At 35.6% G+C, this 20,489-nt stretch overlaps 5 protein-coding genes across 5 annotated transcripts; 4 read left to right on the top strand and 1 right to left on the bottom strand.

Annotated features, from left to right (window-relative positions):
• The first annotated feature begins 995 nt into the window (after window positions 1-995).
• Window positions 996-3,502, top strand: LOC146928956 (uncharacterized). The gene is made up of 8 exons (XM_085708204.1): window positions 996-1,262; window positions 1,370-1,466; window positions 1,567-1,688; window positions 1,785-1,869; window positions 1,968-2,255; window positions 2,372-2,489; window positions 2,616-2,804; window positions 2,887-3,502. The coding sequence occupies exons 1-8, from the start codon at window positions 1,076-1,078 to the stop codon at window positions 3,142-3,144; spliced, it is 1,344 nt and encodes a 447-aa protein (XP_085564330.1). The 5' UTR covers window positions 996-1,075; the 3' UTR covers window positions 3,145-3,502.
• Window positions 3,503-3,884: 382 nt separating this feature from the next.
• On the top strand, window positions 3,885-6,113 carry LOC146928957 (replication protein A 70 kDa DNA-binding subunit B-like). The gene is made up of 9 exons (XM_085707176.1): window positions 3,885-4,052; window positions 4,141-4,408; window positions 4,490-4,586; window positions 4,685-4,806; window positions 4,892-4,976; window positions 5,061-5,348; window positions 5,432-5,549; window positions 5,642-5,827; window positions 5,910-6,113. Exons 1-9 carry the CDS (start codon window positions 3,885-3,887, stop codon window positions 6,111-6,113), a joined length of 1,536 nt encoding a protein of 511 aa, XP_085563302.1.
• Window positions 6,114-10,289: 4,176 nt separating this feature from the next.
• LOC146928958 (uncharacterized) lies at window positions 10,290-12,590 on the top strand. Its single transcript, XM_085707177.1, has 9 exons — window positions 10,290-10,439; window positions 10,577-10,844; window positions 10,950-11,046; window positions 11,140-11,261; window positions 11,351-11,435; window positions 11,560-11,844; window positions 11,928-12,030; window positions 12,112-12,300; window positions 12,414-12,590. The coding sequence occupies exons 1-9, from the start codon at window positions 10,290-10,292 to the stop codon at window positions 12,588-12,590; spliced, it is 1,476 nt and encodes a 491-aa protein (XP_085563303.1).
• Window positions 12,591-12,996: 406 nt separating this feature from the next.
• LOC146928959 (uncharacterized) lies at window positions 12,997-13,751 on the bottom strand. The gene is made up of 3 exons (XM_085707178.1): window positions 13,726-13,751; window positions 13,419-13,611; window positions 12,997-13,346 (listed from the first exon to the last, which is right to left on the bottom strand). Exons 1-3 carry the CDS (start codon window positions 13,749-13,751, stop codon window positions 13,104-13,106), a joined length of 462 nt encoding a protein of 153 aa, XP_085563304.1. The 3' UTR covers window positions 12,997-13,103.
• Window positions 13,752-14,982: 1,231 nt separating this feature from the next.
• On the top strand, window positions 14,983-19,658 carry LOC146928960 (uncharacterized). The gene is made up of 5 exons (XM_085708205.1): window positions 14,983-15,013; window positions 15,098-15,536; window positions 15,681-16,609; window positions 16,711-17,913; window positions 17,998-19,658. The coding sequence occupies exons 2-5, from the start codon at window positions 15,118-15,120 to the stop codon at window positions 19,656-19,658; spliced, it is 4,212 nt and encodes a 1,403-aa protein (XP_085564331.1). The 5' UTR covers window positions 14,983-15,013; window positions 15,098-15,117.
• The last annotated feature ends 831 nt before the right edge of the window (window positions 19,659-20,489 follow it).

Below are 20,489 nucleotides of genomic sequence, written 5' to 3' on the forward strand. Positions count from 1 at the left end.
AAACATACATAGCAAAATAAAACTTGATCATAAAAGAATGTCTTAACCAAATTTTACTTCATAAGATGGGTTTAAACATGTAAGTCATATACTCCACATAAATTAAATATAACACACATATTGATTTTAGTTATCATATCCATACTCTTATCAAGAGGGGAAAAAAACACCCACTGTTGATTTTCGTCTGCTGGTGTTTGACTTTTGATAACAAATTTGGCGAGATTTTCGCGGTTGAATGACCTGTTTTTTTAAAAAAAAATGGGCTTGATTGGACGGCCGTTTACCTTTGTATTGTGTTGTTTCTTCTCCAGTGAGGGAAGCAGTCGTTATCGTTGAATAGAGAATTAATTGGAGTTGCACGTGGGCTTTGAATGAAATTCTCCAATTCCTTGAATTAATTTGAGCAGACTAAATTGCATGTCCTTTCACATCAAAGGAGATTTTATATTTCCCCCTCTTTTTCAAATCCCTTTTGTCTTCTTTTGTTTTCATTCAAATCCCTTTTGTCTTCTTTTGTTTTCATTTGTTTTCATTCTCTATAAATTGTTCTGGATTTCAATTTGTTTCTCACAGCTCCTCTCTTTCTTATTTTGTCTGATATCTGATTTCCGATCTACTCTGGCATAGATTCTCTTTTAACATGTCTTCTGCGAGGTTGAAGGTTGCTGGGTCTAATAGCAAGGTTCCTAAGTCTGGTCACAAAGCTGGTGGGTCTGATCACAGCTTTGATTTGCTGTCTGATGTTGTTCCTGGAAGAGAGTCTTGGAGATTCATGCTCCGTGTTGTTCGTGTGTGGGAGGTTCCTGCTTTTCTTCATCCAGAACAGATCAATTCGATTGAGATGGTGTTAGTGGATGAGAAGGTTTATATTGTTCTTTGTTTGCCTGTTGTTATTATTTGGTTTGATTTGGTTTGATCGGTTTGATTTTGTCTCATTTTTGTTTGATATGTTCTAATGTTTTAAAGCCTCTTTACCTGTTCGTCTATGAAGGGTGTTAAGATTCATGCCACTGTTAGAAAGCAATTATTGTACCTTTTCCAGAAGAAATTGGTTGAAGGGCAGGTGTATAAGATGTCATATTTTTCAGTTGCTCCAAGCATCGGTTCGTACAGGACAACAGCTCATGCCTACAAGCTTTTTTTCCAGATGAAAACCAAAGTAAATGTGTGCGAGGGTTCTTTGCTGCCATTGTACGGGTTGAATCTGACCAAGATTGATGAGATTGTTAGCCAAACCTTGGACAGCGATTTTCTAATTGGTTTGTACCCTCCTTTTTGGTTTGTTCTTTTTAACTCCTTTCTTGGCTCTCAGTATTTGTCTTTCTTATTATCTTACTTTTTTCTTCCATTCATTGCTTTTGTTTAGATGTTGTTGGATTGATGACTGGCATATCTGATGAGAGGGAGTATATTAGAGATGGAAAAGTTACCAAGATGGTTTTGCTTCAGATTACTGATCAGAGGTTAGTTCTTATGGTTTTTTGTTAATTTTGAGGTTCTGATTGGACATTATCTTTTATAGTTCAGTCGTTGTTTAATTGTTTGAGTTAATTTTGTTGCAAGTGGGAAATGCGAGATTGCCCTTTTTGGAGATTATGTTGATCATTTGAAACATCTTATGGCAAAGGGTGTGAAGGGTCTCCCTGTTTTGGTTATGCAATTTGCCAAAGTGAAGATTTTTAGAGGTGTTCAAGTTGTCTGTTTATTTGCAATTTTTTGTGGGTTTTTATTTCATATTCACCTGTTCTTTTCAGCTTACACAATATTTTTTTTTGTTGTAGATGTTGCATCACTCCAGAATGTGATGAGTACTACTCGGATTTTGCTGAATCCAGAAATTGCAGAAGTTGTTGATTTTAAGAAAGGGTTTGTTTATTGGTTTTTAGGCTAATTATTTTTGGAATAATTTGTTACCAATCCTATTAGATTTTTTTGTTATCTTGATGTTTTTTGTAACAAATCAGCTTGGATTCTCACCCAATTGGAGGTGGCTCTTCTGTGCCAATCATTGGTCCTAGGGGCAGGCCTCCTTTGGCCGAGGATTTTCTTCGTTTGTATCCAAAGAAGACAATTGCTGAGTTGAAAGAGCTTGGTGAAAATGAGACTTTTATTGTTTGTGCTGTTGTTGATGATTTGGTTGAGGGTGAGGATTGGTGGTATCCTGCCTGTAAATGTCATCGTAGCGTTACTCCCGATTCCGGTGCATATTACTGCAAAGGCTGTGTTAGGCATGTTTTTCATATTGTGCCTAGGTATGAGTAGTTTGTGTTTTGTGTATATATATTTTGGGATTGTTCTTATTGGTCTATTTTTTTTTGTAATTTTTGTTGAATTTTTGGTTTTCATCTGCAATTTGATGATTTTCCAGGTTTAAGGTTAAGCTCAGGGTTTCTGATGAATCTGATGAGGCTGTTTTCGTTGTCTTTGACACTGATATGCAGCTTCTTCTCGACAAGCAGTGCACCTCTTTGGTGGAAGCTGCTAAGGTTATATATGTTGATGAGCTCTTCATTTTCTCATGTCCTATGGCTAATTTCTTATTTTGTTTGTTGTTTCCTGGTGGCACATTCTTATTTGTTGGATGTTTTTCTTTCTGTATTTGAATTTTTTAGGCTGAAAATGCTGGGTTTGTCCCTTCTGAGTTGGACAATTTAAAAGGAAAAAAGATCCTTTTCAAGGTTATGACAGGTTCTGGAACAAGTTCTGCCTATGATGGTTCTTTTAGGGTAAGGAGGGTTTGTATTGACGAGGCTATTGTTGAATTGTTTCTTGCTGATGAAGAGATTTACACTCCTTCCAAGGTATTCTGTATATGCTCATGGATTGTTTTATATTGACAAATATATGTTGTTTTATAACTTCATTGGTTTGATTTTCAATCAGGTATCCCCCATTTCACTTGATGATGTTGCTGCTGAATCTGAGAAACCTGCTGCATCAATTGATCCTTCACAGATTGATGAGTTTGTTCCCAGTACATTACTAACCCCTGATTTGGACGATGATGACACCCCCGTCTCTGTTTCTTCCATTATCAGTTCCAAGAGGAAATCTTCCAAGAGGAATCTGTCTAAAACTTTTGATGAGGCTGCTGAGGCTTCCTCTGGCAAGGCTGCGAAACAAGCTAAAGCTGTCAAGTGATTAGGACTGGTGTGTGCTCTAAAGTTTATGCGTGTTGTTTGATTTCCTAATTGCATCTTGTGGAATTCCTTCTGCGATGATGCCCCAAGTGTGAAGCCTCTCATTGGAATGGATGAATGTCTTGATCCCATGATGCTGTTATGTCCTTATATTATTCTAATCTTGCTTTTATGTAATTCTATGAGAGGGGTGTACCCTCTTTGTCTTATGAAGCAACTATTTCCTAATTTCATCCTTAGGATATTTTGAAGTGTTTCTATGAATGGTGTAGTACTGTTTGGAATGTACAATGTAGCTACCAATATGTTGATTATATATATGACGATATGGAATTATATGGATTTTACCTATTTGGCTCTTTGGTCCTCTTTTTAATTTTACTGTACTGTGTATTTTTTTTTGTTTTGATAGTACATGGAATTTTACAAAGAAACATGTGAATTAAATGCAGTGGCTGAATGGAGGTCCATTGACTTAGTTATTGTTTTCTTCACGTGCTGTTATAGTTTTTTTTTGGTCAAATAGTTTGAAATCTAATTGGAAATTACTCATGATGTCTCCTCTCACATCAATGAACATGGGTATTTTCCCCCTCATTTTTGAATCTTTTTTTATTTCTCTTCTAGCCATTTTTTATAAATACCTCCTCCTTTCATTTGTTTTTTCCCATCCTTACCATCTTTATTGAACTCAATAAACTTGGTTTGGAGAGCTTTGTTTTGTTTTAGGACTCAGTTGCAATGGTGAAGCCTTCTGTGGTTGATGGCAACTTTGATTTACTTTCTGATGTTGTTCATAGTAGGGAATCTTGGAGGTTCATGGTTCGTGTTGTTCGTCTCTGGGAGGTCCCTGCCATTCTCCATCCAGATCGGATTAACTCTCTTGAAATGGTTTTGGTCGACAAGGAGGTGTTATTTTATGTTGGATTGATTTTATTTTACTTTTTGTTTGTTTGTAGAATCTTATACAATAGATATTGTGTTTTCAACTTGAAAGGGTTGCAAGATTCATGCTACGGTCCGGAAGCACTTGCTCCATCATTTCCAGAAGAAGCTGGTCGAGGGTGGAGTGTATAGGATGTCCTATTTTTCGGTCGCTCCTTGCGTAGGTTCTTATAGGACGACTTCCCATACTTATAAGTTGTTTTTTCAGTTGAGGACCAGGGTCAATGTTGCTGATGGAAGCTCGATCCCGAAGTTTGGACTGACCTTTACCAACATAACGGAGGTTGTCCGCCAAACTGTGGACGACGATTTTCTCATTGGTGTGTGTGGCTATCATTTAGTTGTTCTGTGTGTTTGTGTTGTTTTTAGTCCCCATTTTTTTATTTTGTTTTGTTTTTTAGATGTCATTGGCCTTATGACTGGAATATCTGATGAGAAGGAGTATATCAAGGATGGGAAAATTACAAAGATGATCTTGCTTCAGCTAACAGATCGCAGGTTGGGCTTTCGTTTCGTTGTGGAAATTACAGACTACCTATTATATCTGTCTTAATTTTAGAATGTCGTCTGAATATTGATATGTAATTTTTTGTAAGTGGGAATTGTGAGATGGCTCTCTTTGGGGTTTACGTGGATCGGTTGAAACAACTTATGGATAGATTTGAAGGATTCTTGCCTTTGTTGGTGGTGCAATTCGCAAAAGTGAAGACTTCTAGAGGTTGTTTGTATATTCCAACAGTTTAAAACTTTTTTTGATACAACCCAATGCTTCTTATTAATTTTGTCCGTGTTTTTATTTACAGAGAACGCATTCCTGCAGGATGTAACAAACGCTACTCGAATTATAATTGATCATGATATTCCAGAGTTTGTTGACTTTAAGAAGGGGTTAGTTTTGTTTTTTTATGTTTTATGAAAGTGATTAGAGGTGAACTCTAATATTTTTTGTTTTTGTGTTTTGTTGCGTGTCAGTCTGGATTTTAATTCAATCGGCACTTTCTCCTCTGTTCCACTGATTGGTCCGAAGGGTATGCCCTCGCTTCATGAAGACTTCTTGCGCCTGAATCCAAAGATAACAATTGTTGAACTGAAACAATTCTCTCTAAGCGGTACGTTTATTGTATGCGCCGCAATTGATGGTTTGGTTGAGGGTGAGGATTGGTGGTATCCTGCCTGTAAATGTAACCACATTGTGACTCCTCATTCTGGCACATACTATTGCAAAGGATGCCTCAGACATGTCTTTCAAGTTGTACCTAGGTATGATTTTTTTGTATTTGTTTTGCTTTCTTTGTTTATAGTTGGATTGTCTTTTTTGTTTGATAGATATTTGTTGTTGTCAGGTATAAGTTAAAGCTGGTGGTGTCTGATGAGATGGACGAAGCTGTTTTTGTTCTATTTGACGCTGACGTGAGCTTCCTTCTTGACAGGCAGTGTGCTTCCATGGTTTCTGCAGCTAAGGTTTTTTCTGATTTATAGAGTTATGGATGGAGATATGGATATAATTATCGTTTGTTGATTCTATATGACCGTGTTTGTTGATTTTATTTTAGGGTGGGAATGATGGATCTTATCCTGCTGAGATGGATGAGCTAACGTGGTTGAGGATGCTGTTTAAGGTTCAGATAGTTGCGGGGGAAAAATCTTCGGATGGTTCGTTTAAGGTGGATAGAGTTTGTATGGACAGGTCTATCATTGATTCCTTTCTCAAGGATTCTGAGATCTACTCTCCTACTAAGGTTGTTGAGTTTTCGTGTTTTTTTTACTTATATTGCTGATTTACGATATTTTTTTCCTGAACTGTTTTTATTGTTTGTTTAGGGTGCATTCCTTTCACCATCCCAAGTTTCAGAAGATGCAGACTCCACCTCCCATTCGATGCCCAACTCCGATTTGAACGACGATGAGACTGCTTTTTTTGTTACTTCCAGTAATCGTCCGAAGGGGATTTTGAATCATTTTGGTGAATCTTCTCCCAAGAACTCGGACAAATCGGTCAATTCTGATTTGTTTGTCAAGGATTGAAAACCACTGTTTTCTTTTTATGTCTATCTTTGGTGGTGTTGTTGTTAGTTTCCCTGTGTAGGTGTCAGTTGCGTTTGATTCATTCCCTAAAGGTCCCTCCCGGACTCGCGTCTCTGTTCGTGTGCCTGGCTTGAAAATCCTTCTGATTTCTCCATCTTATTTCGGAGAATTGTTTCATAAGAATGTAATGAAGTTTGGTGTATTGCTATTAGTTTCTTATCCTTATGCTTTGTAACTGTACCTGTACGGTTTGGAGATGTAAAATCACCTAAGTGTGATTATTGTTTATATATTATCCTGTTTTCCCGAGAGATTTGTTGAATATTTATATTTATATTGATTGTTTATTATAATTTATAAATTATTATTTATATTTATGTCTGTTATAAATTGGTGAACCATTTTTTTCGGAGAGTTCGCTTAATAACGTTAACTTCCTTACACTTGAGACCTCGATTTGATCTTTTTTTTACTTATATATCATATTTTAATTTTGTTTTATTTTTTGTATGGTTTGTGTTTGGACTCCCACGACTGGTATTGAAGTTTTAAATATCATCTCCTCATTATTTAAGATTGAGCTGTTCGTATTGTATTTTGTATTCACGGCAAAAACACATGTTATAGGAAGATGTTGATTTATCATGTGATTTCGAGTACTGGTGCAGCTATAATGAACATCTTACTTCAAATAACTCAGTTAATTTAACTTCCTTACGTTTAGGGGACCGCTGTAATCCATTGATGTTCATGAGATTGAGGAGGAGGTTTTATTTCTCTGTGTTACGAAAATTAGTGTGTTATCCATGTGCATCTTGGTGTGTGTATGTCCTCGCTTATTTTGATAATTTTGTATTGTTTTGGACAAAATTTTATTGCTGTTTCTTTAATATGTTTTGTATCTTATATGTTTGTTTGTGCTTGGCGTATACCCGGTGAAAATTATTATTATATTTGTTTTCTTTTGCGCCGATGCGTCTTTTTATGGAAGAGTTAACTTAATAACGTTAACTTCCTTATCTTTGAATGTTGCGTGTTTGATACGTTTTTTATTAAATTATTTAATATTTTACATTTTTTCATAGTCTCTCGGTAGTTATTTATGTCTTCGTATAATCCGTGATTTTTTAAACAAATTTTTGGAGAAAAAGTAATTATTATTTTCTATTGTTTTTTCTTTTCCTGTCTCTGCCTTTATTTAATTTCTTTTTGGGTCATGTTAACTTGTGCCCTAGGCACACATGTTAAGCAACCCAAATGTAGAAATTATTTCTTAAATTTTGTGCATTCAATTAGTTAAAAGTCAAAAAGTTAAATTCAAATGCATTAATTACAATAAAACATTTCTACTTTTACTTCTTAACTTGTGCCTTGAGGGCACAAGTTAATATTAGCCTTTCTTTTTATGTAATAGCTTTTGTCTCTTATATGTTCGTGTGGGTTCGCCTAAATCCAGATGAAAAGTATTATTATATATGTTTTCCTCTGCGCAAACGCGTCTTTTTATGGAAGAGTTAACTTAATAACGTTAACATCCTTAACCTTGAACGCTGCATGTTTGATGCATCTTCTATCTGTATTTTTTTTATTCCTCTCAATCTTCGAGCAATTTTTTAATGTTCCGGATATAATTTTTGTTAGTGAATAATTAATTTTGATTTTTTATAAAACATATTCAGCAGGTGACAAAATTAAAGGTTGTGAATTTACTGAAACGCCCTTAGAAAATTGTTTGTGACTAGTTATTTGCAACTTTTCAGAGACAAAATTTCCCTCCATTGGCATCCTTTTCAAATTGCGTTGACTCTTTCCTTTGTTTTTGCATGCTGATTTTGCATTTATTCGAGGTGTTGCTCTTTGTTCTCTTCATCTTTGTGGGTAGATATCTGATATCCCTTCTTTGTCCATTTCATTTTTGCGATGGATTTTTTTGATGTTCCAGACATGGAGACCTTGATGCTATCAAAATTGAAAAATTTTGTGGGAGATTATGAGGTTAAATCTCTATCTTCTCTGTTATCCTCTAAGATGGATTGTGATTGCTTGGTACTTGCTTGCTGTTCATCTGTTTTGGAGGGTGTTGACATGTGGTTTTCTGATGGAGATACTAGGGATGTTCCAAGGTTAGTAGTCTATTATTGATTTCTTATATTTATACTTCATAGATTTGGTAGTTTGTTATCGGATTGTTGTTTGTCTATGACATTTTTGTTTTATGCTTTGGTAGGTTTAGGCTTAAAATTAAGGTGCAGGACATGGATTGTGAGGCTGTGTTCACAATGCTTGATGGTGTTGTCTCTGATTTTGTTCCACGGACATCCAGTATGCTGGTGTCGATGGTGCCCTAATCATTTTCAATAGTTTTTTTCCATTGTTGGTTTGAATGTATATTCTTTTTGATGTACTAACTCCTGTTTTTTTATTTGTTTTATTTAGAAAGAAGGTTCTACTCTTTTCCCTCCTGAAGTTAAGATTGTTTATGATGATCCTGTTATTTTCAAAGTATCTGGGAGGATTTGTAGTGATGATGTGAGTAGTGATGTTTTCAATGTTACTGGTTTTTGCAATGACCTTCTCATGGTCAATATGTTCTTTGAAGAATATATTCTGAAAGATGTAAGAATTTCTATGCTTCCCCTTTTTTATTGTCTAGATGTGTTCAGTTACTTGGTTGGTAAATTATATTACCCAGTTTTATTTAATTATTCGCAGAGCACCCTGAGCTTTGGTTGGAAAGATCATTTTGTTGGAGATTTTAAGAAATTATGGGAGGATTGTCAAGCTTCAGTTTTGGTTGGGGAGAATGCCACCAAGGATTGCAAGGTCAGGCCTATTGAAAGTTGTTCTACTGAGGTTTCCTTATCAAAGGGGAAGAGGAAAATTTCTCAGATTATTGGTCCTGATGATGAAGAACGTGGTCAATTGAGGAGGAAGATTGATGTGGTTTTTCATAAGATTTGAAGTGTTTTTCCCATGCGATGGTGTAATTGTCGATGCATTTGTTCGTTGTCCGATCTTTCATATTTGTATGGTCCCGTGGTTGTTTGTTGCATCCTAAGTTTTTTTTTTTTTTATATTGTCCACTAGAGCTGGACCTTTGTTGAAGTACCCTTAATTTTTGTTATTTCAATTGTTGATGTTTTTGGGTTCGCTTGATCGGCTTGCCTTTCTAATTATCTATGTAATGGTTTATACACTATGGAATCATTGTTCTATCAACTCTTTCCATTGTTATCTAATTTAATGCCTTTTGTTTTGTTATATTTTGATTCATTTTATTATAACATTATGACAAACTGTGCGCACATTTTGGCTGCATTTAGTTGGAACATATTGTTTATTGATTTTAAAAGTAAATTGAGACTTTTAAAAAATACTACTATATTTTTTATTATTTGGAGATTTTTGTGTTATTTAGTTGGTGTCCATTACTTATAAGAATTTGTAGAATTTAAGTTTGGATTTTTTTCAATGTTAAGTCAATTGATTTTATGGTCAACTGTTTTGTCGTCAAAGATTCAAGAATTTTATGGTCCTTAGTGGCTGTTTTTATATGCCAATGGTGTTATGTGGGTTCCCTCCATTAGAAATGCAGTTTAGCACTTACTGGTGTCTCCCTTTCTTCTTATATTCGTATTTTACGTACGGTCAGTATCCAACAAGACCTATGGTACTGTTTTAACTGGTTTGGTCAACAATTTTTACAATTTATTTATATATTGGGTGATTTTACATGTTCCACTTAATGTATCTTTCCAGACCAATGACTCACTCTATTTTCCCCTTTATTTGGGTGAATTTGTTGTGTATTGTGCTATCTAAATCAGGAATTTTCATCATTCCTTCACTGTTTGTTCCTAGATTTGGTAAGTTGTTCAATGATGACCTCATGTTTTTACTGTTGATAAAAATGAATTTAATTTCGATTTCTTTCCTTGACTTAATAATTTTTTATGATTTTTTTTTCTATGTGTCGTGTGCTTATTGTTTCCATGCAATGAGCTCTATATATACACTATTAGTTTCATTATAAAGATTTCATTCACAACCATTGAATATTTCTCTAACACTGATGAGTTATTCTCTGAATTCTAAAACTTAAATTTACTTTTCTCTTGGTGTGTTCCATATAAGAAATTGTTGCAACAACTTTGTCATTTTCTTTGTTCTTTGACCATGGACAAAGATGTAAGCTGTTTGTTGTTCTTGAATTCCCTTAGGACTGACTGGACTATAGAGGTGAGGGTTCTCAGGTTATGGCGTGTAATGAGTACACGTTTCCCTGATACATTGAACTCCATTGAGATGATTCTCCTTGACAAAGATGTATGTTCATTATCTTTTTGTTTGATTTTTTGTTTTGTTGTGTAATATATCCATGTTTTTGACCTGTTCTCTTTTCATTTATCATTTGTTTTTCTTTGTTGCAACGTTGCTGACCTATGTTTGTGGCATTTTGGAAGGGAATAAGGATACAAGCTACTGTACCCTCTCAGTTTCTCTATCGATTTGATCCGATGCTGGCTGAGAGCAATACTTATAGGATGTCTTCCTTTATTGTTGTTCCAAACTCAAGTGATTTAATGGTAACTGATCATGAATTTAGGCTGATTTTTCAGCTGAGAACTGACATAAGCTTGAAGTCATGTCCTCTTATTGAAAACAATGGTTTATTGTTTTGTCATTCCACAAAGATTGTTTCCTGCAAGGCTGATCACAAGTACTTGGTTGGTGAGTTTTTTCCTTTTATTTTTCCGTGTTGTAGTTTTTTCAAGCATATGTTCCTGTTACCATGTTTGATTTATTTATTTTCCCATTTTTGTTATTGTTTTTTAGATGTTATGGGGCTCCTGGTATCCATGAGGCGTGAGTATGTTCAGGGAGATGGTGGTTACGTTCAAACTGTTCTTCGTTTGGGACTTACCGATCGAAGGTGTGTTATTTGTTGCTTGGTTTGTTTTCCGTGTTATACTACCTTTTTAGTGTGTGTGGTACATTTTGAAAGAGGTTTGTTTGTGATTTGTAGTGGGCTATTTGAGTGCGCACTTTATGGTGAATACGTCTCTAAGTTCCAGGGGATGTTGAGCACAGCTGGCGAAGGCCTCCCTATTGTAGTTGTTCAATTTGCTAAGATCATTATGGACAAAGGTTTTTGTTGTTATTTCCTGGTTCTGTATTTTTCATGTAGTTATTTTTTGCTTTGAACCTTTTTATTATTGTTTGATTGTTTATGACAGGAAATGTGCTGGTACAGAGTGTTGAAGATGTTTCGGTGTTGATGTTAAATCCTGCGATTGCTGAGGGTGTTTATTTTCGACTCCAGTGAGTGTGCAGGATATAATATTTGCTCTTTATGTGGTTAATTTGCCTGATATTTTCGTGCAGCATATGTTTTTTATGTGTGATGTATTGATTTTTGTAAAATGTTTTTTTTTTACTTTTCAAGGATGCTGGCTGGTAAAAAATGTCCTCTGCCAAGGCATGAACTTATTCCTAGGCCATATGAGACAATACATGCTGATTTTATTAAGAATTACCCTAAGAAGAGTCTCAGGGAGTTGAAGGAGTGTAATGAGTTTGGATTGTTTGCCGTTCTTGCAAGGGTTGTTGAGATATCTCAGGTTGATCAGTGGTGGTATCCGGTGTGTGATTGTAGGAAAGTTGTGACTATTATGTTTGGTACTTATTATTGCTTGGATTGTCGCAAGAGTGTTTTCCATGTTGGCTCTAAGTAAGGAATTTCATTTTAGTGGTCAATGTTGATTTTTTCTTCAGCATTTGTTTTTAATTCTTGGCTTGGTTTTATAATATTAGGTGTAAGCTCAAGATATGTGTTAAAGATGGAACCGGTGATGCCTTTTTTGAATTCTATGACCATATGCTTATGGGTCTTAACAGTTATTTCTTTCGAGCTATGGTATGTTTATTATGTAGTTTTTGGTAGTTGTTCTGTTTTGTGATCAGTGCAGTGGTTTCTAAATCGTATTTTATTTATTAGGATCTCAAATATGCATGCTACCCTGCTGATTTTCGTTGTCTGGTTGGAAAGGATATAGTTTTTATGGCTGAGAAGAAGTGGCAATCAGTTCCATTTCTCAACAAGTCTTTTTTAGTTTTTCATCTATCCGATGATTTGGAAGTTGCTACGTCTTTTCTTACACAAGGAAAGGATTATACTCCTGCTAAGGTTGTTTATATCTTCTTTATTTCTTTCATCTTTTCAATTTGTGTGGTTTTTTTTTTGAATTTTTGTTTATGTATCATTGGTTCATTAAACTGTGGTAAAATTTTTGTGTGCAGTCCATATTTGCTCCCAAGTTTGCCACTATTACACCCATGCCTGACGACTGTGACACCGTCCCGACTGCCTTCTCCCGTGTTAACGTCTCTTGTGATGTTGATGATGATCAACCATCTAGCAGCGGAATGAAGAGGAGGTTGTTGCCTCTTTTTGATGAATTTCCTTCTAAACGTTGAGGTCCCGGACCCTCATGTAGGAGAACATCTTTGTTGTTTTAGGTTATTTATAATTATGTTTTGTTATTGATGTCGTAGGGGATGTGGCATTTAGTATTTTGGTGACAAGTTAATTACGAAGGTCTGTAATGCATATTGGTGTTTGTATTTGCTTTTTGGAAGGGCTTGGATCGTCAATTTGTGGTGTTAGTAAACTAATGAATGAATTAATCAATGGTGTGTGGTATTCTATGGTTTGCAATATTTTATAAGAAGCTGGTGTTCAATGTTATTTTCTGTTATGTTTCTTTTCAGTTCCTTTTTTCTAACTTATTGTGTTGTTTTTGAAATTGTACTGGTTTATAAATTATCAAATGAGTCTTTGTTTGTCTAATTAAGCATTTCTACGGTACCGCATCAAACAATCTGTTTGCAATGTTACATGTTTACTAGAAGTTGAAGACATTTCACAATAAAAATTCTCAATATCGTGGTTATCCGAGGAAGCATACAACATTATGTGCTTTCAATTCCTTACTTAACTATAACAAACATTTCTTTTGGAGGATTGTTGATTACAATATCCAAGATATCCCCTGATCTTAGCTTCTTTGATCTAACGAAATCAGTCCATCCTTGGCCAATGTATATTTGTTTTGCATCCGTTGCGTTGGCGTATAGTTTGCACTTGAAAGAGAGGCATTTATCAACATCTACCACCATTATCTCTTTTTGTTCTACAAATAGACAATTTACTCCAATATAACGAGGTATAGCCTGCATGAGTGGTGTAAAATCAGTGATTGTTAGTTTATATTTTTCATGGTAAAACTTTGTTTGAATGCTTACCAAGTCACATCTCGCAAATGCTTTCGGTTTGTTTACCAATAATTCCCATCCATTTGCTTCAACTTTGTTGAATGCCGGAAGTTCTTCATCTGATGTTGCTGGTTCTTCCTCAATGTTGTTGTCCACTTCGCTCATGTCTTCGTCAAAGGATGCATTTTCATCGAGTTCCCTGTTACGATCTGTATCAAGATAACTGAAAAAAGAATAATTGTCTATGTAAGGCCTAATTTTGGAAAAGAGAAGTAATGTGTGAATAATTATAATCATATGTTTTTTTCTTTTGGATAAGAGTGTATTGTTAATTTACCTCTCAGAAGATGAGGAGCTGGACATGTTTTTGGTTTTTAATTGTGTGAGATCTTGTGTGAGGAATTGTTACCATTCCCTTGTGGCTTATATAGGGATAGGGATATTAAGCTGTTTGAAATGAAACCGATCCTGAATGCAGGGGTTAAATGTCAATTGAGATTTGTTCACTTATCAACCTCATTGTAAATTTACCTTTCTAGCCTCCTCAAGTCACTTTTTTGGACTATTCTCCCATGTGTTAATGAATCCACGTATCAGTCATTGTCAAAACTATGGTCTGCTGCATGGTATTTAAGGTATTTAATTTCCTTTGTCTTTGGAGATATTTATTTATGCTTTCTCACTTTGTCCATTTGTTTTCTCTTTGCATTTGCATTTACAAATATCTCTCTCTTTCTTTGTTTTTCTGAAACATAGCTGTTGTTTGGTATTTTGTCTCATTTCATGGAGTCTGATGGTAGCGCAGATCCTTCTCTCTGTGCAAAGAGGAGGCGCTTGCAACGCAAGGAGAAGTTGAGATTGAAGAGAAATAAGAGAAGGAGTTGTGTCCGTCGTGGATGTATGTTAACAATTGTCATGGTTTATTGAATTGGTTTTGAGTTTGTTGCATGTTATTATGCTTTATATTATATTCTAACCATATTTTTTCTCTGTTTTTTTCATTTTCCCCTTAGTATCTGGTTGTCAATGGCCTGGAATTCACTCTGAATTTGTGGTTGGAAGTTCCTCTGGGACGATAGATGCAGGTTAGAGGATTTCGTTATCTTTTTCTTTTCCTTTCTGTGCATGCAATTTGAGTGGTTGGTGATGAAAATTATGGTGATGTATATAACTTGATAATGTCTATTCTAGCTGCTCCCGAGTTCCTCATTTAATTCTTATTTCTGTTATTCATTTCTTTAGATAAAGTTTTATTAATGAATGAGAATTTCTATTATATGCTGAAAATTCCAAGACTTTTAAGTAGTTGTTATAGTGAGTCAAAGCCTTGAATAGAAGCATTAGTACACAGATAATGTGGTTAAGGTTGTATTTTGTCGGTCATCACCACTGATGAATTTAGTAATTTGCGCATGAATCAAGACATAATGGATTGATAACCTATCAGTTTATTTAATAACTAAATTATTAGACGGCAGAGTTTGTTTCCTTATAGTTTATGACTTTGTTTCTTGATACTTTGTTTTTAGATTTGTCTCAATTGTCTACCATGCCAGCACCAGTTCATCATTCCTTGGTCTCTCCATTCTCAAATTTCGATTTGTACCAGCCTTCTGAGTCACAAGGTATGTTTGATTTTAGCATATAACTACCTATGTAGGTTCTTTGTAGTGTTAATTTTTTAAGTTGTTTTATTTTTGCCATTTTAGAATATTCTGATATCGGAGACATGTCCACTGTCTGCCAAGATTGCGGTGCTCTGGTTTGGTATGCTGAAAGAACTGAGAAAAATTTGAATAAGCTGCTGCCCAAAGTTTCCATGTGTTGTAAGAAAGGGAAAATCACGATTCCTCTCATGAGTGAACCACCTCCGATTATTCGTAATCTCTTTGCCGGAAATGATTCAAGGAGTTCTCACTTTTTATCCAATATTCGTGTATACAACAATATGTTTGCTTTCACCTCTTTGGGAGGGAAGATTGAGTCTAAGCAGTATGGCGGACATGGGCCTCCTCAATTTGTGATATCTGGACAAAACTATCACCGAATTGGTGGTTTAATTCCTGACGAAGGGGAGAGACCTAAGTTTGCTCAATTATATATATACGATACTGAAAACGAGGTTGCAAACCGGATCTCTCATTTTAGGTTTGTGTTCTTTATATTGGTTTTTTTTTATATTGTTTAGTTTATCTTTATGTTTTTTCTTTGTTTAAATTGTTTATAATAAATTGTTTCTAATTATTTCAAATTGTTTCTAATAAACTATTTATGATTTTTTTTCTTGCTTAGCTCATTTATGTCAGAGGATCAGTTGAACCAGTCATTAATAAATGAGATATTGGAGGTGTTGGATGAGCATAACTTATTGGCGAAGAGCTTTAGGATGGTCCGTGACTTTGTTCAACAAAATCAAAATGTTCCTGTTAGACTGCGTTTGTTTAGAAACAGGGTGTGTGATTCTCGAATGTACAATGTTCCTGAAATTGGGGAGGTTGCTGCCTTGATCGTGGGTGATTTTGACAACTCCGAGGATGGAAGGGATATTGTTATTCGTGGAAGAGATGGGCAATTGCAAAGAATTCATGAAACTCACACGAAGTACATTCCTTTGCAATATCCATTGTTGTTCCCTTTTGGCGAAGATCAGTATCAAGAACACATAGATCTAAACAGATTGTCTTCGTCGTCTTCCACTAAGAAACGCGTTCGTGTATCTTTGCGTGAATTTCTTGCGTTTAGGTTGATGGAAAGATCTCTTGAAGATTCTGTGATTTTTCGAAGCAAGAAACTTTTCCAGCAGTTCATTGTTGATGTTTATTCCATGATTGAGTCGCAGAGATTGTCCTATATTAGAAGTAATCAAACCCAAATTCGTTCTGGTTTCCTTCTTGGGATAGAAGAAGCTGTTAATCGAGGTGATATCGATGCCTCTTCTATTGGATCTAGGGTTGTTTTGCCATCTTCCTTTACCGGTGGGAGGAGGTACATGTTTAATAACTGCCAAGATGCCATGGCCATTTGCAAACGATTTGGATATCCTGATTTATTTCTGACTTTCACGTGTAATCCCAAATGGGATGAGATCCAGCGTCATTTATCGCAGACTCGAAATCATGCTCCCTTCAGGCCTGATATTTGTTGTAGAGTTTTTCAAATTAAGCTTGAGGAAATGATGGCAGATTTTCGAAAGGGACGTTTTTTTGGAAGAGTTGTAGCCAGTAAGTATTTTTTCGTTTTTAGTTATAAATTTATGTTGTTTTGTATCTGTGTTATTTAGTTTGATTTGATGTTGACTCATTATTATTATTGAATTGTGTAGGTTTGTACTCCATCGAATTTCAGAAGCGTGGTTTGCCTCATGCTCATATTCTTTTGTGGTTAGATCAGAGAGACAAGTTGATTTCCGCGGACTCCATTGATTCTGTCATATGTGCAGAGCTACCAGACAAGCGTTTGTTTCCTAGGCTATACTCAATTGTGTCTGGGTTCATGGTACATGGTCCGTGTGGATATGCTAGGCTTAGCTCTCCTTGCATGAAAGACCGCAAATGTTCTAAGTTTTATCCAAAGAAGTTTGTTTCAAGAACAACCTTTGATGATAATGGTTACCCTGTTTATCGACGTAGGGATTCTGGATTTAAAGTTGTTAAAGGTGACATAGAATTGGATAACCGAAGTGTTGTTCCTTACAACCCAAAATTGTTGATGAAGTATCATGCTCATATAAACATTGAGTATTGCAACAAGTCCAACTGCATCAAATATTTGTTCAAGTATATTACAAAAGGGGTTGATAGGGTCATTGCTTCACTACAGGTTGATAACGATGATGTTGTTGATGAGATAAAGCAGTATTATGATTGTAGGTATTTATCCCCCTCTGAGTCTATATGGAGGATATTTGCATTTAATATCCACAATCGGTGTCCTTCTGTTCAGAGATTGACTTTTCATCTTATTGATCAACAACATATTGTGTTTAAAGATTCATCGAACTTAGATGGGGTATTGAATCACCATAGGGGAAAAAATACAATGTTTCTTGCTTGGATGGATGCCAACAAGGTTTATTCTGAGGGAAGGTCTTTGACGTATAGTAAGTTTCCCAGCAAGTTTACTTACGATTCCGAAGGTGGTGTATGGTATCCTAGGAAGCGAGGTGATTCAGTTGGAAGGTTGACGTTTGTGCCGCCGAGTACCCAGGAGATATATTATATGAGGCTTTTGTTAAATCTTCAGGTTGGTTGCACCAGTTTTGAAGATATTAGAACTGTTGATGGTGTTGTTCACGGTACTTACCGAGAGGCTTGTGCTGCCTTGGGTCTTTTGGCTGGTGACCGAGAGTTTATCGATGGTATTCGCGAGGTTGCTCAACTTGAGTCGGGTTTCTATGTTCGAAGGGTTTTTGCTAAATTGTTATTGGCGAATTCAATGAGCAATCCGCTGCATGTTTGGGAGCAGACCTGGCAGACCCTCTCAGATGGAATCATATATCATCGTCGTCGTTCCTCGAATAATCTTGGCGAGTATGTTATATTTTATTTTTTATATATTCACGTTATATTTTACATTCTTTTATATATATTTTTCTATTTTTTTCAAACAGATTTGAACATTTCCCCCGATGAATTAAAGCAAATTTGTTTGTCTGAGATCGATAAGCAACTTAGGCTTAATGGAAAAACTCTCGACGAGTATGATTGCATGCCTAAGATTTTGTGTCCAGATGTCGACCCCTTTGGAAATGTTTTGATAGCTAATGAGTTGTCCTATGATTGCAATGAAATGAAATTGAAGCACCAAGAATACTTTCGAAATTTGAATAAAGAGCAGTTGGATGCGTATGCATGTATTGTGGAAGCAGTTGACGATGACTTGGGGCGCATGTTTTTTGTCGATGGTTATGGTGGTACTGGTAAAACTTATCTTTGGAATGCATTATCTTTTAAATTTCGATCTGAGGGTAAGATAGTTCTTAATGTTGCCTCGAGCGGGATTGCATCTTTGCTTCTTCCTGGTGGTAGAACCGCTCATTCACAATTTGCCATTCCACTGTCTCTGTCTGAGGAATCGTGTTGTAGGATTGATAAAAAGAGCAAGAAGGCTGCGTTGTTGATGTTGACAAGTTTAATAATATGGGATGAGGCGCCAATGATCAACAGATGGGCTTTTGAGGCTTTTGATCGAACAATGCGGGATATAATGAAGAATGTTATAGAAGATTGCTCCACTCTGCCTTTTGGTGGCAAGACCATCGTTTTTGGAGGTGATTTTCGACAAATCTTGCCAGTGATTGTAAAGGGAAGTCGAGCTGATATAGTGCATGCAAGTATTAATTCATCTGTTTTATGGAGGGATTGCACAGTCTTGAAGTTGACAAAGAACATGCGGTTACAACATTCTTCCGGTGGTTTTGAGGACGAGGCGTTAAAAGAGTTTGCAAAATGGATTCTTGATCTTGGTGATGGAAAACTTGGCGATGTTGTTGACGGTGATTATGTGGTCGAGATACCCGAAGATATTTTAGTCAAATCTCTTGATAATCCTATTGCTGACATTGTGGAGTCTACATATCCAAATCTTCTTGTGAATATGCATGATCTTCGTTTTTTCGAGGGTTGTGCTATCTTGGCGCCTACTCTGGAGGTTGTTGAGAGAGTCAATGACTATGTAATGTCGTTGATTCCTGGGGAGGGTCGTGAGTACTTTAGCTGCGACAGTGTCTGTAGAGTTGATGAAGAAGTTGGTATTGATAGACGATGGATAACGACGGAGTTTCTAAATGATATTAAATGTTCAGGTATGCCTAATCATAAGCTTCATCTTAAGAAAGGTGTCCCTGTCATGTTGCTTAGAAACATAGACATTTCATCGGGCCTCTGTAATGGAACTCGCTTGATTGTTGGTGAGCTTGGAAAAAATATTATTGGTGCACAAATTGCCACAGGATCACGTGCAGGTGAAAGGGTGTACATACCTCGCATGAATTTAGTTCCATCCGATGCAAATGTATCAGTTGTCTTTAACCGTCGTCAATTCCCTCTTTGTCTCTGTTTTGCGATGACTATTAACAAAAGTCAGGGACAAACTTTATCGCACGTTGGACTGTATCTTCCAAGGCCAGTGTTTTCTCATGGACAATTATATGTTGCTGTTTCTCGAGTTAAATCTCGTGATGGACTAAAGATATTGGTGACTGATGAATATGGTCAGGCGTGTAATTCTACTGTTAATGTCGTTTACCAAGAGGTCTTTCAGAAGATATGATCTATTGTGATATTTATTATGTATGTATTTTTGTAATATTTTCGGCCTATTTGTGTTAAATAATGGTTTTGATGTATTTGTGATATTCATGTGAGATATATCTATATTTCCAAAAAAAAAATGTGAGATATATCTATGTAAGTTCATGCTACCAATTCATGGAAATTAATAAATTATATTTGTGAATATCAGTTGTCTCCTTTGAACTATAATGGCCTGCTTTTTGCAGTTATTCCTTACTCTTTATTCTTTGTTCGTGCATAGAATCTTTATCATGTTAATTTCCTTATTTTAGATGGATCTTTGGTGTTTTTATGTATTTTGTAGTTTTTGTGGACTGTTGAATGTTGATGATGATTTTAAATTGGGCACATACGCACGTTTCCACTCCCATCCTTTTCAACAGTGTTGATAACATTGTACAATTGATTTGTCTTTAGCAATGATGATAGTTGCTAAATTTAGATGAAGTTTTTTCAACCGGTCACTCTCATTGTTTTTTTTTACTATTTAAGTTGAATTTTGAACCTGTTTTGCTGTTTACTTTCATATGAACATATTTTCTCAAAAAAGGTCATTGACATTTTGTTTTGTTGATGGATATAATTATAGCTATTTTGGCTGTTTCAATTTAATGCTCAAGACATTATGTTTGTGTAATCTGTTCTATCCACCAAAAAATAATTGTTTGTTGTCGTCGCCTATCTGATATAGACTGTTTTTTTTAAAGCAATTGCAAGAATGTACTAGAAAAAGAGAGTGGATATATGGAGGTTGGTAGTTATTTTTTATATGGATTAGTGTTTAGTTTGATTTTTTAGATAAAATTAG

This window comes from Medicago sativa, chromosome 4 (assembly GCF_051527215.1).
Source record: "Medicago sativa cultivar Bolivia chromosome 4, Bolivia_mono, whole genome shotgun sequence".
Taxonomy (NCBI): Eukaryota; Viridiplantae; Streptophyta; class Magnoliopsida; order Fabales; family Fabaceae; genus Medicago; species Medicago sativa.

What these genes read in the sequence shown, in the direction of transcription:
- LOC146928956 (XM_085708204.1), top strand. Translation starts at nt 1,076, where the DNA reads ATGTCATATTTTTCAGTTGCTCCAAGCATCGGTTCGTACAGGACAACA. An exon ending in CTTCAGATTACTGATCAGAG is followed by an intron (nt 1,467 to 1,566) that starts GTTAGTTCTTAT and finishes TTTTGTTGCAAG; the next exon opens with TGGGAAATGCGAGATTGCCC. An exon ending in GTTGTTGATTTTAAGAAAGG is followed by an intron (nt 1,870 to 1,967) that starts GTTTGTTTATTG and finishes GTAACAAATCAG; the next exon opens with CTTGGATTCTCACCCAATTG.
- LOC146928957 (XM_085707176.1), top strand. Translation starts at nt 3,885, where the DNA reads ATGGTGAAGCCTTCTGTGGTTGATGGCAACTTTGATTTACTTTCTGAT. An exon ending in TTTGTTGACTTTAAGAAGGG is followed by an intron (nt 4,977 to 5,060) that starts GTTAGTTTTGTT and finishes GTTGCGTGTCAG; the next exon opens with TCTGGATTTTAATTCAATCG. An exon ending in AGATCTACTCTCCTACTAAG is followed by an intron (nt 5,828 to 5,909) that starts GTTGTTGAGTTT and finishes TTGTTTGTTTAG; the next exon opens with GGTGCATTCCTTTCACCATC.
- LOC146928958 (XM_085707177.1), top strand. Translation starts at nt 10,290, where the DNA reads ATGGACAAAGATGTAAGCTGTTTGTTGTTCTTGAATTCCCTTAGGACT. An exon ending in TAAGATCATTATGGACAAAG is followed by an intron (nt 11,262 to 11,350) that starts GTTTTTGTTGTT and finishes TGTTTATGACAG; the next exon opens with GAAATGTGCTGGTACAGAGT. An exon ending in GTTTTCCATGTTGGCTCTAA is followed by an intron (nt 11,845 to 11,927) that starts GTAAGGAATTTC and finishes TTATAATATTAG; the next exon opens with GTGTAAGCTCAAGATATGTG.
- LOC146928959 (XM_085707178.1), bottom strand. Translation starts at nt 13,751, where the DNA reads ATGTCCAGCTCCTCATCTTCTGAGAG. An exon ending in AGCTCCTCATCTTCTGAGAG is followed by an intron (nt 13,612 to 13,725) that starts GTAAATTAACAA and finishes TTCTTTTTTCAG; the next exon opens with TTATCTTGATACAGATCGTA. An exon ending in CATTTGCGAGATGTGACTTG is followed by an intron (nt 13,347 to 13,418) that starts GTAAGCATTCAA and finishes CCACTCATGCAG; the next exon opens with GCTATACCTCGTTATATTGG.
- LOC146928960 (XM_085708205.1), top strand. Translation starts at nt 15,118, where the DNA reads ATGTCCACTGTCTGCCAAGATTGCGGTGCTCTGGTTTGGTATGCTGAA. An exon ending in AACCGGATCTCTCATTTTAG is followed by an intron (nt 15,537 to 15,680) that starts GTTTGTGTTCTT and finishes TTTCTTGCTTAG; the next exon opens with CTCATTTATGTCAGAGGATC. An exon ending in TCGTTCCTCGAATAATCTTG is followed by an intron (nt 17,914 to 17,997) that starts GCGAGTATGTTA and finishes TTTTTCAAACAG; the next exon opens with ATTTGAACATTTCCCCCGAT.